This window comes from Thamnophis sirtalis, unplaced genomic scaffold, assembly GCF_051295495.1.
Source record: "Thamnophis sirtalis isolate CommonGarterSnake01/CBP01778 unplaced genomic scaffold, rThaSir2_p1.2 scaffold_9, whole genome shotgun sequence".
Taxonomy (NCBI): Eukaryota; Metazoa; Chordata; class Lepidosauria; order Squamata; family Natricidae; genus Thamnophis; species Thamnophis sirtalis.
Genome location: NW_028261389.1, coordinates 33,931,687 through 33,947,387, shown reverse-complemented (window position 1 = coordinate 33,947,387; position 15,701 = coordinate 33,931,687). Strand labels below are relative to the sequence as shown.

Below are 15,701 nucleotides of genomic sequence, written 5' to 3'. Positions count from 1 at the left end.
AGAAATGATTGGCTAACTGGATCAATGGCAGTAGAGTCTGTTGAGAGGTGAGCCAGTCAAAGATTCCTTCCCCACCCAGCCATCGGACTGACTATCCAGTTGACGTCAGAAATTTGACTTCATCTCTTGGCACTAGAATGTTATATTTATAACAGCACCAGGAGTAGTGGAACTGGAATAGGCGTGCCCAACTCCTTTATCCCCCCTGTTTTCTCTATTTGCTTTTAAAGCTTCTCAGGAGAGTGTGAGAGCAATCCTTAGCTTGTCCATGCAAGGACAGGAAAGCAGCAAGAGCAGAATATTTTTCAAGTGGGCAGTGCAGGCATATTCCTTTGCTGTCGACTACAACTCTTCTTCTTCTCTGACCCAGATCACAGTCAAGGTAAGTCCATGCCAAAGCTTAATTATGGGAGTACTAAAGTACACTAATTCTAGTAACAGGAATAATAAGGGTGGATCTCTCTCAAGCTTACCAAATACATTTTGTTATATTGCCTCCTTTACCTGATTATGCCTAGTTTAATAGAGATGTAGTATAGGTTCAGCAAAGTTTTTAAGAACTTTCCATATTTCAGCTTCTGAAAATCCTTTTAGACTACTGTAAGGATTAATGGATAGAAGAGAGTACAGTCCTAGGGTGACACAGGGGTTCATTCCGGCTCAGCATGAGGTTTTCCACTGATGATATCTAACCAGTTACAGTATTTTCTATTTTATCTTCTTTTTAGACAATTATTGGAAAGGTGAAATATCCTATTTTTCAGAAACTTTTCACTGAGTAGCTTGGATAAAGAGAAGCCAGGAAAAGATAGAAGATCTTTTCTAACAGAGAAATCTTTATTAGTCAGATAACTTTGTAGCATTTATTGAAGCCTGGATCTTTCACAGTAATTTTGTTTATGTTTATTTCACAAAATGATCTACAAGGGAAAAAAAAGTAGTCCTGGGAGCACAGAGAAGCGTGATGTAGCACCAGTCTCAAGTAAGGAGGTGTCCAGAGTAACACTTATTTGGGGACACCTATACTTGCCAAAAACTTTTCAAGCAAAAACTCTATATGACTTGGGTGCTTGATATCTTTAGGACCATCTTCTCCAGGCAGAACATTAGACAATCTGGCAAAGAAAAGATGCAGCAGCTCTTCGCCCCTAGAAAGTTTAGGGCTGGGAACCCAGAAAACGGCATGCTTAATGGCAGCCGACTCTCTGTAAACAGATTCCCCTTGGTGATTCGGCTGCCTCTTCCCTTTCTTTCATCTTTTAGAAAGCTTTAGAAGACTTCCCTCTAACACAGGAGTTAGAAAGAGTGAATTTTATGGAAGACTGCAGATTACCCACCTTGATTTTGTTCAAGATTTAACGTTTCAAGCATTTTATATTTTTATTGGGCTTTTAAAAATGCATCATTGTAGACCAACTTCAGTCACTGAAAGAAGTAACATACAATCTTAATAAATAAGTAAACAAATATTCTTTGTTACCATGTAGTGCCATCAGGATTTTATAGCTCAGATCTTGAGAGTGCGGGAGGTAGTAGATTTAAAGTATAGACACTGATTTGCTTCTGTTAACCAGTTTGCTTTCTATCAATGTATGGCAGAGATCAAACCCCACTCCTTTTTAATTAAATGGAGATTTTAAAAAAACACCATAATTTGCAGATTGACAATATATTAATTTAACAAAGTTGGGCTGTGGCTTTGGAGAGGATTTGTGTGTGTTTGGATTGCGTTATATTCTTCTTGTTGTTGTCAGTATTAGCTTACTCAGAACTGTTAGGCTTGTGCTACAGAAATCAGTGGATATCACATTTCCATTTTTCAGTAGATTACTGCTGAAATTCAGGTAAGGTTAAAAAAAATCAAGATGTCAGCCATGACCACGTGATTGAAGCCCCACCTGTTTTGTCCAAAGGTCACACTGTAACTGTAACTGCCATTTTTATATTTTGAAATATAAAATATAACACAGGAGCATCTTTGTTTATGGGGTCAATTAGGTTAAAGTGGCAGGTGTAACCAGGTTTTCAAAACCTTGTTCCTTTTTATATGTGTTTTGCATGCATCTCATGCATGTAAAAAAGGGTGTGGCTTTGATTACTTAGGCACGCCTGCCATTTTTGTTATTTATCTGCCCTGGATGTCTCTGCCCTGCCACTGCCTTCTTTGTTTATAGGGGCTGTTGCTGCTGCTCCTTCAGAAAAATAGAGATTATTGTTTACAACAAAGCCCTGGTGCTTGATGTTCTTAAATTATACAGACCCTTGTAGTGTTTTTCCTGCTATTTCTTCTTCAAGGCAGAAAAATGTGGAGTCCATAAAAAGATGTGCCTCTTTATTACAGTAAGGGCCTTTCCTTTGGGATGATTCCTTAATCTCAATTTAACTGACCTATCTCCATTCCATTATTGGATCCAGATTTTACGCCCCAGCATTGTTGCCAATCAAAACAGACGATGGTGGGCTAAGCAAATCAGTGGTCTAACTTGGGATAAGGTCATTTTATATTTTCATGTAAAGTAAATAAGAGTTTTATCTGTATAAATTACTTGATTCCTTTTGCAGTAAAATGGCTGATTATCTAACTTGTTCTGTTTTTAAGCATATATTTATAACCCCAAATTTGCCTTATTTCCTACAGGTTTTCTTTTAAGATAAGTCACCTGAAGTGCCATGTCTTCTTCTGAGCCCCCCCAAGGCTGTGGCAACATATCCTCTGACTACTATTTCCTCTGTAACACCAATGTTTATTGGGGGATTATTTTGGAAGCTCTGGCAGTAGCTGGTGTGTTTGTCACAATCATCCTCATTCTGGTGCTTTTTTCCCTTATCTGTAAAACCCAAGACAATGCAAAACGTAGCCTGATCCCAATCCAGTTCCTCTTCCTGTTAGGCACTCTAGGAATTTTTGGACTCACATTTGCTTTTATCATCAAGCTCAATGAGCAAACTGGCCCCACACGTTTCTTCCTTTTTGGGGTCCTCTTTGCCCTCTGCTTTTCCTGCCTTCTGGCTCATGCCTTGGACCTCACCAGGTTGGTGAGAGGAAGACAGCCATTTACAGGACTAGGGTTGCTGATTATGGTCCTTGGTTTGACTGTTGTACAAGTGATTATAGCCGTACAATATGTAGTAGTCAATATCAAAACCTTGAAGGCTCTACACAATGAGATGGGTGATGACGGACGAAGAGACTTTATTTTAATACTCATCTATGTACTTTTCCTGATATTTCTCCTCTTCATAGTTTCCATGTTTGTGTTTTGTGGCTCATACAAGAGATGGAAGAGGCATGGTATCCACTTATTCTTCACAGCCCTTTTCTCCATAGGCATTTGGGTGGCATGGATTGCTATCCTGATGCATGGTATCAGCGATTTAGGTAAACCATCAGAATGGAACGATCCTCTCCTTGCAGTTGCTCTGATAGCAAATGGCTGGGTTTTCCTGATTCTGTATACAATACCTGAACTCTGTGTCCTCACTGCTCCACGGAAGCCTGGAGATTACCCTCTGGAGACTAATACTTGCCAGCCAAAGGGCCTGAAAAAAACTTATGGAATAGAAAATCAAGGTTATGCTCAGGAAGACAATAGACAAGGTAAGACAACAGCTACTCTCTACTAGAGAGCCGAGGTGGCGCAGTGGTTAAATGCAGCACTGCAGGCTACTTCAGCTGACTGCAGTTCTGTTGTTCGGCTATTCAAATCTCACCGGCTCAGGGTTGACTCAGCCTTCCATCCTTCCGAGGTGGGTAAAATGAGGACCTGGATTGTTGTTGGGGGCAATATGCTGACTCTGTAAACCGCTTAGAGAGGACTGAAAGCCCTATGAAGCGGTATATAAGTCTAACTGCTATTGCTATTGCTTCTGCTATTGCTACTATATTCCAATGAAAAGAAAATGCCAGCTGAAAGAAAATAGTTCAAGCAAAAGATTCATAATACTATTCCAAAAGCTAACATTTTTGATAAATAACATATACAGTATACTGATTGATCATTAAGCATTAGTTCAACTTCTGGATGTATTAATAATCTTTAGATATACACAACAAGGTCTTTATTCTACAGTGGATTTATTTGAGATGATGATGACGATGAGGAAGGAGACAAAGAAAACAATAATAAATTAAGCAACTTTATGTAGCTTGATTCATCAAATAAATTACTTAATAATTTTTCAAGTATTAAAAAAACACCATTCTATAACATAATAACATATCATTTTTGCTATTTTAATATGCAGTGAAAAGCACATTAAAATTTTATGCAAGGTTTCATCAGTTAAAACCTATCTGCTGATTAATCAGCCAAGGTTTTAATTGAACTATTAATTGAAATATGCAACTTTATTTAAAAAAAATTCTCTGATAAAGTAATCTGTAACCAGAATTGATTTAATTAAAACATTATTTGTTGAACTGCTTGAAAAGCTTTTGTTGGCATGAAAAGATAAATTTGTGACAGACACACATTGTGAGTGTCTAAATATTTCATTTGTTTAAAGAGGAGTAAGGATATCTAAAATTGTTCACAAGCATCAATAACAAGGACTTTTTGCAGGAATCTTTTGCAAGAATTACTCATTTCCCTTATTTCAATACATACAAGAATGTCTTATGAATTGCATACATGCAACAAGAGTTGGACTAAATGAGGAAGATTTTAGATTTATGTATATGCAAGTCCTGCCTCCAAATGTCCTATGGGCTTGTCTACTCCTAGAATATCCACCTATCACTATTTAACCTTTTTTTTTTTGCTATAAAACTTCATAGTGAACTGTTCTGGCCCCCTTCCGTCCGGTAATGAACGCAGACACAGGTTTAGCTGTTTGCCATTCTTTATTCACATCAATTATAATCCTGTTGGCTGAAAGCCAGACACGACTCACTGGCAAGACATTGGCAGCAACCCAGACTCCAACAGACACGGGAACATAAGGCAGACCAGACAAGGAGTTCTCCAGATCACTACGAATGGTTATGTCCTGAAAAAGGACTCCTCCCAAAGTCTCCTCTTATATACTCTCTTGGGAGGGGCCAAGCCACAACCACCTGGGCTTGATTATCTCTTATGAGTCTGTCTCCATAACTGCTGCCTCTGTTTCTCCGCCCTTCGTTGCCTGGTGTCAGGGACAAACTCCCTTTGATTTTCCCCACTCCATGCCTCAGGTGCTTCCTGGTGGCCAACCAGCCTCTCTGGTCCCTGCTCTGAGTCTGAACCCTGCCCAGGGTCCTCCACATTTTCCATAGGAGACGCATAGGGGTCCTCACTATTGGAGTCCATTGGCAGCTCCAATGGCTCCTGCTGAGCCATAACAGTTAACAGTCAACATATCTGTGGTTAGCTGTGATGGCAGAGTGGTTAGAATGCATTATTGCAGGCTATTTTAGCTCATGGCTAAATTCAGGCTAATTTAGCTCATGGCCAGGAGTTCGATCCTGACAGGCTCAAGGTCGACTCAGCCTTCCATACTTCGAAGGTCGGTAAAATGTGGATTGTTGGGGGCAATGCGCTGACTCTAAACCTTTTAGAGAGGGCTGTAAAGATCTATGAAGCAGTATATAAGTTTAAGTGCTATTGCTATTCCAACCTGAGATATGCCTCCCAACCTCTTTGTCATCTCACTCCATTTGATTTGCAGCAAGAAAGAGGTCGAAAGGGACATTTTCTACATTAGTTGGCAAGCCCTAGGAATTGGTAAGGTTGATGCTATGGCATTGTGGGGCGGGGAAGGGGAATCCCAGGACCTAGGAAATGGCGTATGACTCATTTTGTATGGATGTTACAATATGCGTTCTTATAAAGGATGTATCACTCAAATGGTGATACGTTCTTTATAACTCTTTTAAAGAATAGATTCCAAAAATAGAAATAAAAGAGATTCAAAAATTAATGTGAAATGTCCTTTTTCAACCTAGTGACACCCAGAGGTGTTGAAATGGTACATTTGAAATGTGCTAGGAATTGAGCACCCATAGCAATGGTTACTGGCTTCAAAATGACCGATGTGGCTTTTTTTTTTTTAATATCACTGCAAAAAGGGCTGGGACTTTGATTGCTCAGGTGTGCCTGTCATTTTGAAGCCTCCTGGGAATTCTGAAACTATTGTACCAATAAATTATTATTTTTGGTTTATTTACTTCAGTGGACATGTGGCGCATGGCAGGTTGGGGAAAGCTGGCATAAGTATTCATGCTAGACATTATTATTTTGAACCAAACTAAATCTATTTATTTACTGTATACTAATTCTAAAGTTCATTTCCTTTTGCCCTCTTTGCATATCTTTCATCGTTCCAGAAGAAAATTCTGACTCATATGTCCCTTATTCAACTCATTTTCAACTGAAGGTAAATTAAACAACTTTTCTTTCATTAGGGTAATAATCAAGTGCTGTAGGAGGAAAGTTTAGCATGTTTAGAAAGTTAAGCATCTGGGGAAAAGGGTGGTATTCATATAGACTTATTAGTTCGTTAGTTAATGTTGCTTTTGATGTGATAACTAGTTATGGTAATAATTCTTGTCAAGATGAACAGTTTCCTGAGCAGAAAAAAGTAAAGTGTTTCTAAAAAGCTTTAAAGTGCTTGTAAAATGCTTGATAAAAATTGATTCTGGGACCTACTACAAGTGATTTGATTAGGCTTATAACAGCAAATAGTTTCCTCAGAATACATTCAAAGGTAAATTGTGATTTCAGAGAGAAATGATACATTTCCTAGTTACATTTCTTTATATCTAGTGTTACTAGGTAGATCTAGGTTACAAAGGTGTAGGTAACTACCACATGTAGCTTAGTGTTACTGCATTTTTTTGTCATCCAGATGTTTAGATGCCTAGATATGCCAATCCTACTTATACTTTGAAGAGCTTTCGGTAATAATTTACCAAGCTCAGCATTTTTGTTGTGGTCTCCAAAGTACCAACTAATTCATGATTGCAGAGCAGGCGTTTGTACTATGGAGGCTACTGAAGGCAACCAAAACCAAGTTAGAAAAAAAGCCACTGAGATCTTTCCTACTCCCTATTGGAGTGGGGTTGATGGAAAAAGGTTGACTGTGCAAATTGTAAGTAAGTGCCATTTCTTATCCCAAAGGTGCTTTTTCAAGAGGCAACTGGACTTTCTGTTTTTCCTTTGAAGACGTTTCCCTTTTTTCTTCTCTGAAGAAGCTTCTTGGATGAGAAGTGAAACATCTTCAAAGAAAACCCCAAAAGTCCAGTTGCCTCTTGAAAAAGCACCTTTGGGGCAATCATGACTTGGATGACTGAGAATCTCCATACATGTGCCATTTTCTAGCACACCTGAACAGTCATTAAGGGTATTCTTGGACCTGCTATGAATTTAATTTCTCTTTAGTTTAGAGATATGCTGTATAAGCTAGCCATCTAGTACAAAGCATTCTACATTTAACCGATTCATGGCTAAATATCTAAGCTCTGGCTTTCCTTTTTGACATTTAATGAGATAGTAAATACTGCCACTATGTCTTTGAAGGAGAAAGGTCCACTCTTTATAGATTACTCAGGTTCCTCACCTCTAGGAGCATAAGAGTGAACTAACAAGAGTCTGCTTTTGGGGATAGATGTTACTTTATAATCTCAAAGTTATATTTCTCTTCCTTTTTCAGGACCTTGAGCCTCAACATGAGTTCTCCATTCCCCGCCCTAAACCACGGCCCAGTCCATACGAAGAGTATTCTGGAGGGAAAGGTATCAAGCAATAGCCTCTCAACGAAGAAGGAGAAGCAACGTTGAGTTGACTGAGGTGTTGGTATAGCGGTGCTTCAGTTTTGCAAAATCAGGGACACTGCTCACATTGCCATGGATGAAGGAAGATTGTTTTCGTTTTCTTCTGTAGGTCTTCTGGCTCAGCACATGTAGCACTTTATACCTCTGAATTCAGTAATGAACCTTTCCCCGCCCCATGCCTTTACACAACTATAACTACCCTCCATCAAATCTTTATTAACTGGGCCTAAACCCCTGATCCATATGTGAGGATGGGAGGCTTGAAGTGGGATTCTTCCTCTGTGTTTACTGGTTCCCTGTGTAATTTTGATTCCCTCTTCGCATGAGTTCCAAATTGTTCTCTGTGTACGGGGAGCTTAGACCCTATTTTAGATTTCTCACCATGATGGATGGGGGGGGGGCAGCAAAGTTGCAATGGAAGGACCATTCTTCCCATCAATCAGAATACAGCTGGAGGGGACCTTGGAGATCTTCTAGTCCAGTGGTTCCCAAACTTGGCAACTTTAAGACTTGTGGACTTCAATTCCCAGAATTCTCCAGCCAGCTCTGCTTAAAGTTGCCAAGTTTGGGAACCACTGTTCTAGTCCAACCCCCTGTTCAAGGAGGAGACATTATATAATGATCACATATGGGCTGGTTACCTTGTGAAAATGATGATGTCTCTAAGATCTATCAATATTTTTTTTCTCTATCTGTCTGAGCTCACTTTTCCTCAGCAGAGAGATTTATCCCAATCATAGGGGCTGCTGAACATAGAAGCCGAGAGCTTTCTGACCATTACTAGTCTCTGAATTAACTGTATTTGCTTATTTATTTTTCTATCTAAAGCACTGAAATTAGGATGATCATCATGATGTTTAAAATGCAATTTCATGACCATCTATTTTCACAAAGGGAGTCTGGTGAGGCAGTCATAAGAGGGGAGCAGCTTTCGATTTAAGTCTGATTTACCATTTTCCACAGTGTATAATAATAGAAACTATTCATTTGCACCATCATTCTTAGCCTATACTACCTGGGATGAAGGGAGATGACACATCTGGGAAATACTAGACGGGGGAAGTTTGCAACAATGATGTAGGTGAGCCTAGATAGCAAGAACTTCTGAAATGGTTGCAATGGAAGCAATTGACCCTGCGGTATGTGATTCTTGAGAATAAGCCTTATTATATATAACCTTTGCCAATATCTGTTAAAATGTGTAGCAGATACTCTAAGAAGAACAGCAAATGATACGCGCCTTAAAAGTGGTTTATTTTAGAGAGAAATAGAAGGAAAAATCCTTAGCTCAAGTCAGTGACACCAAATCTCTTATGTTGCTTGACTTTTATAGGAGACAGGTGTTTACATTTCCCCACTGAAATCAATGGGAAAACACAAGTATATGGTATTCTGTATTTTGTGGGAAAGCAGTCCAGGATGGTTGCTTATACGCTTTCGTCTGCCTTATGTAATATTTATTTATATAGTTCTTATGTTACCTTGAATATACACATGTAATAAATATATAAATATATATTATATGTGTTTGTACCTCCTCCTTTTGTAATTCCTTTTCATGTGGTATAGTCTACCAAACAGATGTGCTCTATGCACCTATGATGTACAGAGAGTTCATTATAAGGCCATTAGCATATTTTAGAACATATTATTAAAGATTATCATCCATGGAGCAACTTTGCCTCACCTAAATTTTACAGCTTGCCAAGAAAAATATCTGGGTGATCTTGCTGAAAGCTTTGCTGAATTTAAAATATTATATCCATGGCCATAGCATTCCTCTAATCCACTAGCTCAGTATTTGTAAAAAGAAATTGTAAAAAGAGAGAAAAAGAAGAAGGATACAAAACTAGTTTGACATGCTTTGCTTCTTCAGTGCCATAGAATCACTGGCCGATGCACATGCGTGCACCAGAAACTGGAAGATCATCTTCCCAGCACGTTCATGCGCACCGGGAAGCTGCTCTTTAGGTTTCTGGCACACACGCTCGTGCTCCCATTTTGGCTGAAAAGGTTCACCAACATTGTCCTATGAGATATGCAGTTTCTGGCTATGGAAAAGTTGTCAGGCCTTAGTTTAAAAGGTGCATTTCCTTTAAAGGCTGTAGGGGGGAAAAAAGGCAGATCACTCTCAGGCATTAAGTCCAAAGGTTTATTTTATCAAGTCGCTACCAGCTACAAATAAATATCCTATAAACTTGCTTAAGCTGCACTGAGATTGCTTTTGATTCAATAAAAATAAACTTGTAAATGTGTGTACCCAAAGCGATACCCTTTTGAACATCAGAAGGCTTATTTCTGAGTAAACGCATTTAACCAGCTAAGCCAGATGCCTGCAGTGATAATCTATTGGCAAATCATGTTATAAAATACCCTTGTGAATTGCTTTGAGAATTGACATAGCTAATAAAACTGGTGAAATAAATAAATATTCATGTTCATTTTCTCTTCCTTCTTAACTTGCATTTGGTTTTCCACATTTGCTCTCAGTCCGCAGGATTCCTCCTTCATTGCCCTCTGTGTGGCTTTTTCAGCTTCTCTTTTCATTCATCTTTGTATGAATGTTTGTATCTTTGCAAGTTTGGTGGGTGTAGGGGTGGGGTGGGGTCTTCCACAGGTGTTCTTTCTCCCTCCCCATGTTTAAAATCAACATATTGCTATATGGTAATCAAAGCAAAAGTATGTCTGTTTTTGTTTACCATGGTGATTGCAGGCAGTGTTGCATTATGAAACAAATATTTTCATTACTTTTATTTTAAAGCAAATGGACAGAAAAAGTACACACTTATTTTTGCCTGCCAAGCCAAAATATTTGATAGTGTTTGGCCAGATAATATTAATGGACAAATCAAATAATCTAGACTGGAATCTTCAAAGAATTCTGATAAGGGCCTTTTGCCAGGTTCTGTCTCTGATAAGATTCAATCATAATTCTCACCTTGGCATTATAAAACTCTCAGAAGAAACTGCCTGGAACTCCAACTCATATACACCACTTTTTGTATGAATAGTTTTGTGTGTGTACTGGACAGGTTTTTTTAAAAAAGGTTTTGCTTCTTCAAAAACCTCTGGTGATTATAATACTTCAAACTGAAAACAAATATCATTTCAGAATGACTATATCACGTGGGAATCTTGAGAAATATGAAATTAATGTTTAATGACCGTAATGTATTTAATCATATAATGTTTCTGACATGCAACATGCATTCAAAAGGACTAAAAGTGTTTGGTTGCTGATTTTCATTTATACTCTGTTCGAGGCATCTTACTACAGTGTGTTTTGATGGATTCCAATTGATCTAATGCGGTTTTTCCCTAGTGGCAATGTCCTGATAAAGGTTTTCACCATGTTTGTGACTGACTGCACCTAGAGTTTCAGAAAGGAAGTCCAAATATGAATACAGAAAACAAATCTTCAGTGACATGTTGATGCTATAAGAAGTTTGTAAACTATCTGAATGTAATTTGGTGCTCTGTAATTGCCAAGAAAATTCTCAATGACATCCTTGAATGCTTTCCAAGCAATTTTCTCTGAGTCCACTAACCGATCTTTGAACCACTTGTCATTGATGCTGTATCTCAAGGGTGTCAAAATTGCATTGTCGTGGCGGCATCATGTGACATATCAGGATGTCCCCCCCTTCGCTAAACCAGGGGTGGGGGTAGCGAGCGCCTGACGCATCTGGCCTGCCGGCCCAGAGTTTGATAACCCTGCTCTATTTGATCTGTGGACCAACAAAAATGCCTTCTTTAATCAGTTATTGTTGGAAAATCTGCCTCAGATATCAAAACCCTTCATCTTCCTTTTTCATCGCTCACGCAAAATTTTTCATCAGTCCAAGTTTGATGCAAAGTGGAGGCAAAAATATCTTTATTGAATCAACAAGTGTTTCATGTTCCATATTTTTTCTGTCCTGCAAACCAAATTCTTTTGAAATGACCATTTTTTAATGCAATGCAACTCTCTTGCATGGCTGTTCCATTTGCATATGTAACAACAGTACCTGATATATCCAAGCTGCATGCCAAGGAGCAGAACTGCTACCTTTAGATCTCCACAGATATTCCAGTACTTGGTGTAGTGGAGATGCTTCAACAACAGTTCTATGTGTTTCTTTTATGTGCGCAGCATAATCAACAGGAATTAAATTGCCAAAATACAATTTTCCAATGTGTTGGAAAAAATACTGTCAGAGTCCTTCTGATTTTTTTTACAAGCCATGTGTTTTACGCTGCACTGCTTTCCCCATGGCAAAATATATCCCAGGATAATAAAACAGGATGCTCTATATTATTACAAAGGTTTCACTGGAAATGGAAAGTTACAGATTAGCAAACTTTTTTAAAAAAAATTGTTGTGGAATAACTATTACAAGTGAGGCAGGGCATTTATTGCCTCCACCTTTCCAGTAGGCCTGAGAAATCAAAAGTGATTCTATGGCCTGGACTTTCTGGCCTTGAGGGTTGGTACTTTGTTGGGAAATCATTGCTAGAGAACAAGCACAAACTTGTTGTAGAATGAATATATACACAAAACGGGCATCTTTAAAATAATAATAAAAAAGGTTCTGGGCAACCAACATCAGCCCCATTTCTCAGTAAGTTTATATCAGCTCAAAATTGAGTCTGAACTTCTTTGCTGATGCTCGTGGTCCTGTTGTCAACTACTGGCCTTAGTTAGTGTCTGGGTGACTCTGAGCAGACATTCAAGCCCCCAGATTTTCAGGGCCTTACTATAGTACTCTGCAGTGGTGGGTTGCAGGTGGTACGTCCCGGTACTGGGGTACCAGTGCCTGCCAGGGGCACCGGGTACCGTTCCGGTACGGTGCTCAGGAGGACTTACCTGCCTGCCCGAGCTCCTTACCTGTATTTGAGCTCTTCGGCGCTTCTGGGCATGGAGTTTACGGTGCCTGCGTGGCACTCTGTCAAGCAGCTGTTTAGTGTGTTTAGTGTTTATTAGGATTTGTATAGCGCCCACTCTCAAGAGACTCAGGGCGGCTTACAGATAAAGAAGGAAGGGGGAACATATAAAAATTAAAAAACAGACATTAAAATTCACAACATTCATAGCTCAGAATGGGGCTGGATAAATCAACAGCCCCAGGCCTGCCGGAACAGCCAGGTCTTAGTCGCTTTGCGGAAGGCCGGAAGGGTAGTAAGGGTCCAGATCTCAAAGGGGAGATCATTCCATAGGGCCAGAGCCGCTACAGAGAAGGCCCTCCCCCGGGGAGTCGCCAGCCGACATTGACTGGCAGATGGAATCCGGACGAGGCCTACTCTGTGCCGGGCCCCGTTGCACCATGCTGGTTGCAACGGGATCCAGAACCCATCACTGGTACTCTGCTGCCATTCTCCCGCAGTTTCAGCCAAGAACTCACAGAAGGATGGTGTAAAATTTCCATTTGAGACCTTGGAAATTAGGGTTACCATCTATATCAGCGATGGCAAACCTTTTCAGCACTGAGTGCCCAAACTGGAATGTGTGCTGGAAACCTGAAACCAACGCACCAGCCAGCTGGTCTTTGGGTTTCTGGCACTCTGCCACATGTGAAGATGTGCGCAGGAAACCTAAAAACCAGCTGGCCGGTGCACATATATGCCGAAGGGGCGCAGTGGTTAGAGTGCAGTACTGCAGGCTATTTCAGCTGACTGCTAGCTGCAGTTCAGCAGTTCACATCTCACCAGGCTCAAGGTTGACTCAGCTTTCCATCCTTCCGAGGTCAGTAAAATGAGAACCCAGATTGTTGGGGGCAAAATGCTGACTCTGTAAACTGCTTAGAGAGGGCTGTAAAGCATTGTAAAGCAGCATATAAATCTAAGTGCCATTGCTAAAATACAAGGATTCAGAGGACACAAGCTGGTCAATTGCCTATTAGAGAGGCACCATCCCAGTCATTGTTTTTTCATGAGGTTAGTTTCAGCTGAGGAGTAACAACATTTTTCTCACCCTTATTCCATTCAAAAGTATACTATAAAGCAGTGTTTCTCAACCTTGGCAGCTTGAAGATGTCTGGACTTCAACTCCCAGAATTCCCCAGCCAGCATTTGCTGGCTGGGGAATTCTGGGAGTTGAAGTCCAGACATCTTCAAGTTGCCAAGGTTGAGAAACACTGCTATAAATGGTTAGTCCCCATTCTATGGGTGTCACATTTTTCAGTACATGCAACTGTTGCATTTGTCTGGGGATTCTGTACATGCAATTGTTGCATTTGTCAGAAAGGAAGGTAGGAAAAGAGGAAAAAAACCCTTTGATGGGAAGCTATATAAGAAAAAGTAAAGTATAAAACAGAAAAGAAAAAGAAAATAGAAATCCTTCAAAGCTTTCTGTTGGAACAGAAGAATTCTGCATCCCAATATTGCCTTTTAAAGCCTGTGACTTATAAAGGTGAAATAAATGGCATTTTTGCAAACAGGCATTTTCCCCACAACACTCTATGCAAAGCAGCCAGGATACAAAAAACAATATTAGTTGTGGTTTCAGATAAACCAAAGTCACAGTCAAAATAAAGTGGCCTGGCTCTAAAAACTAAAGGATGTTCAGAGATCTGTGAGGACTAGGGCAGTGGTGAGATTCAAAAAGTTTTACTACTGATTCTTTGGGTGTGGCTTTGCCTTGGTGGGCGTGGCTTGGTGGGCATGGCAGGGGCAGGATACTGTAAAATCTCCATCCCCTCTCCACTCCAGGGGAAGGATACTGTAAAATCTCCATTCCTTTCCGATCAGCTAGGACTCAGGAGGCAGAGAAGCAATGAGGGGCCAATCAGAGGTGGTATTTCCTGGTTCTCCGAACTACTCAAAATTTCTGCTACCATTTTTCCAGAATTGGTCAGAACCTGCTGAATACCACCTCCGGATTAGAGTGATGCAAAGATTAGTGGCAAAGTGCCCCAGAAGAACTACATTCCTTACACTCATAAATTAAAAAAATAATTGCCATTTCAAGAAAGCAATGTATAAAGTAGCCTTTGTACTGTGAGTTTTAAATTGCATTTCATTCTTAATGCCATAGCAAGTTTGCATTTCGATTTGGTTCTGAATTTGTTAAATTCAAATCCATGTCAATTATTAATCTAACAATTTTCATCTGCCCCCAAAAGACACTACATGCTGCAGTGATAAAGGTCATTTGATTTCTTAGTGGATGACACCTGGCTCAGAAAGTGATATTATTGTCCTCCTGCATGTTTTTAGTACCTCAATAAGTGTTTCTATTTGAAAACAGGTGGCTCCTATTAAACCTGCCACCTCCTGATAATTGAACAGGTGATATCTGGATAAATACTGATTCCTGAGGCAAATACTGATTCTACTGTGCAAATACAGTAGATTGTAGCAAAAGGTTTGTGTGTGCCATTTTTTCCTTTGCAGGTTAGCAAGTGGCCACTTGATGGCGCACTTGCATCACAACCCTCTTTGGCATTCCTTTCACAATTGTTCTGACTGAATTCTGAGAGTATATAAGTCCCTCTCATTCTTTCCCTCCCCACTTGTATTTTTCTCATTCATTCCAGTCGCCACAAACATCCTTTATATTAAAAAATGCTGATCCATACGTGATCCATAGTACTACAGATCACAGTACTGTAACTTTCTCTTTCCCAAGTAACTGGTATCCTGATATATAGACCAGTATTCTACAGCAGGGATCCCCAAACCTTGGGCTGTGGCCCACTACCAGGCCATGACCAGTTCAGAAATGAACCATGGAAGCAGCAGGCTATGCTCACACGCGTGTGCACGTGCGTGTGTGTGCTCACACACTGGCCTGCTGCTTGCACAGGCCAGTTTCCCTCCTCCCCCTCCACTGGGCTACCAAGCTATAAAAGTTGGTGTAAATCCATTAACATGTATTACACAAGAGTTCTGGCTGAAAAACACATGCTCTTCTTGGTCCACAAGAGTTGCATGCAGTGACATAGTGGTAGGGGGTGAAAATGTTTGATCCTTT

The 15,701-nt window shown here is 40.0% G+C and overlaps 1 protein-coding gene across 1 annotated transcript; it reads left to right on the top strand.

Annotated features, from left to right (window-relative positions):
- Window positions 1-215: 215 nt before the first annotated feature.
- LOC106537942 (retinoic acid-induced protein 3) lies at window positions 216-10,179 on the top strand. Its single transcript, XM_014052245.2, has 4 exons — window positions 216-382; window positions 2,639-3,598; window positions 6,305-6,354; window positions 7,630-10,179. Exons 2-4 carry the CDS (start codon window positions 2,671-2,673, stop codon window positions 7,723-7,725), a joined length of 1,074 nt encoding a protein of 357 aa, XP_013907720.2. The 5' UTR covers window positions 216-382; window positions 2,639-2,670; the 3' UTR covers window positions 7,726-10,179.
- Window positions 10,180-15,701: the final 5,522 nt, after the last annotated feature.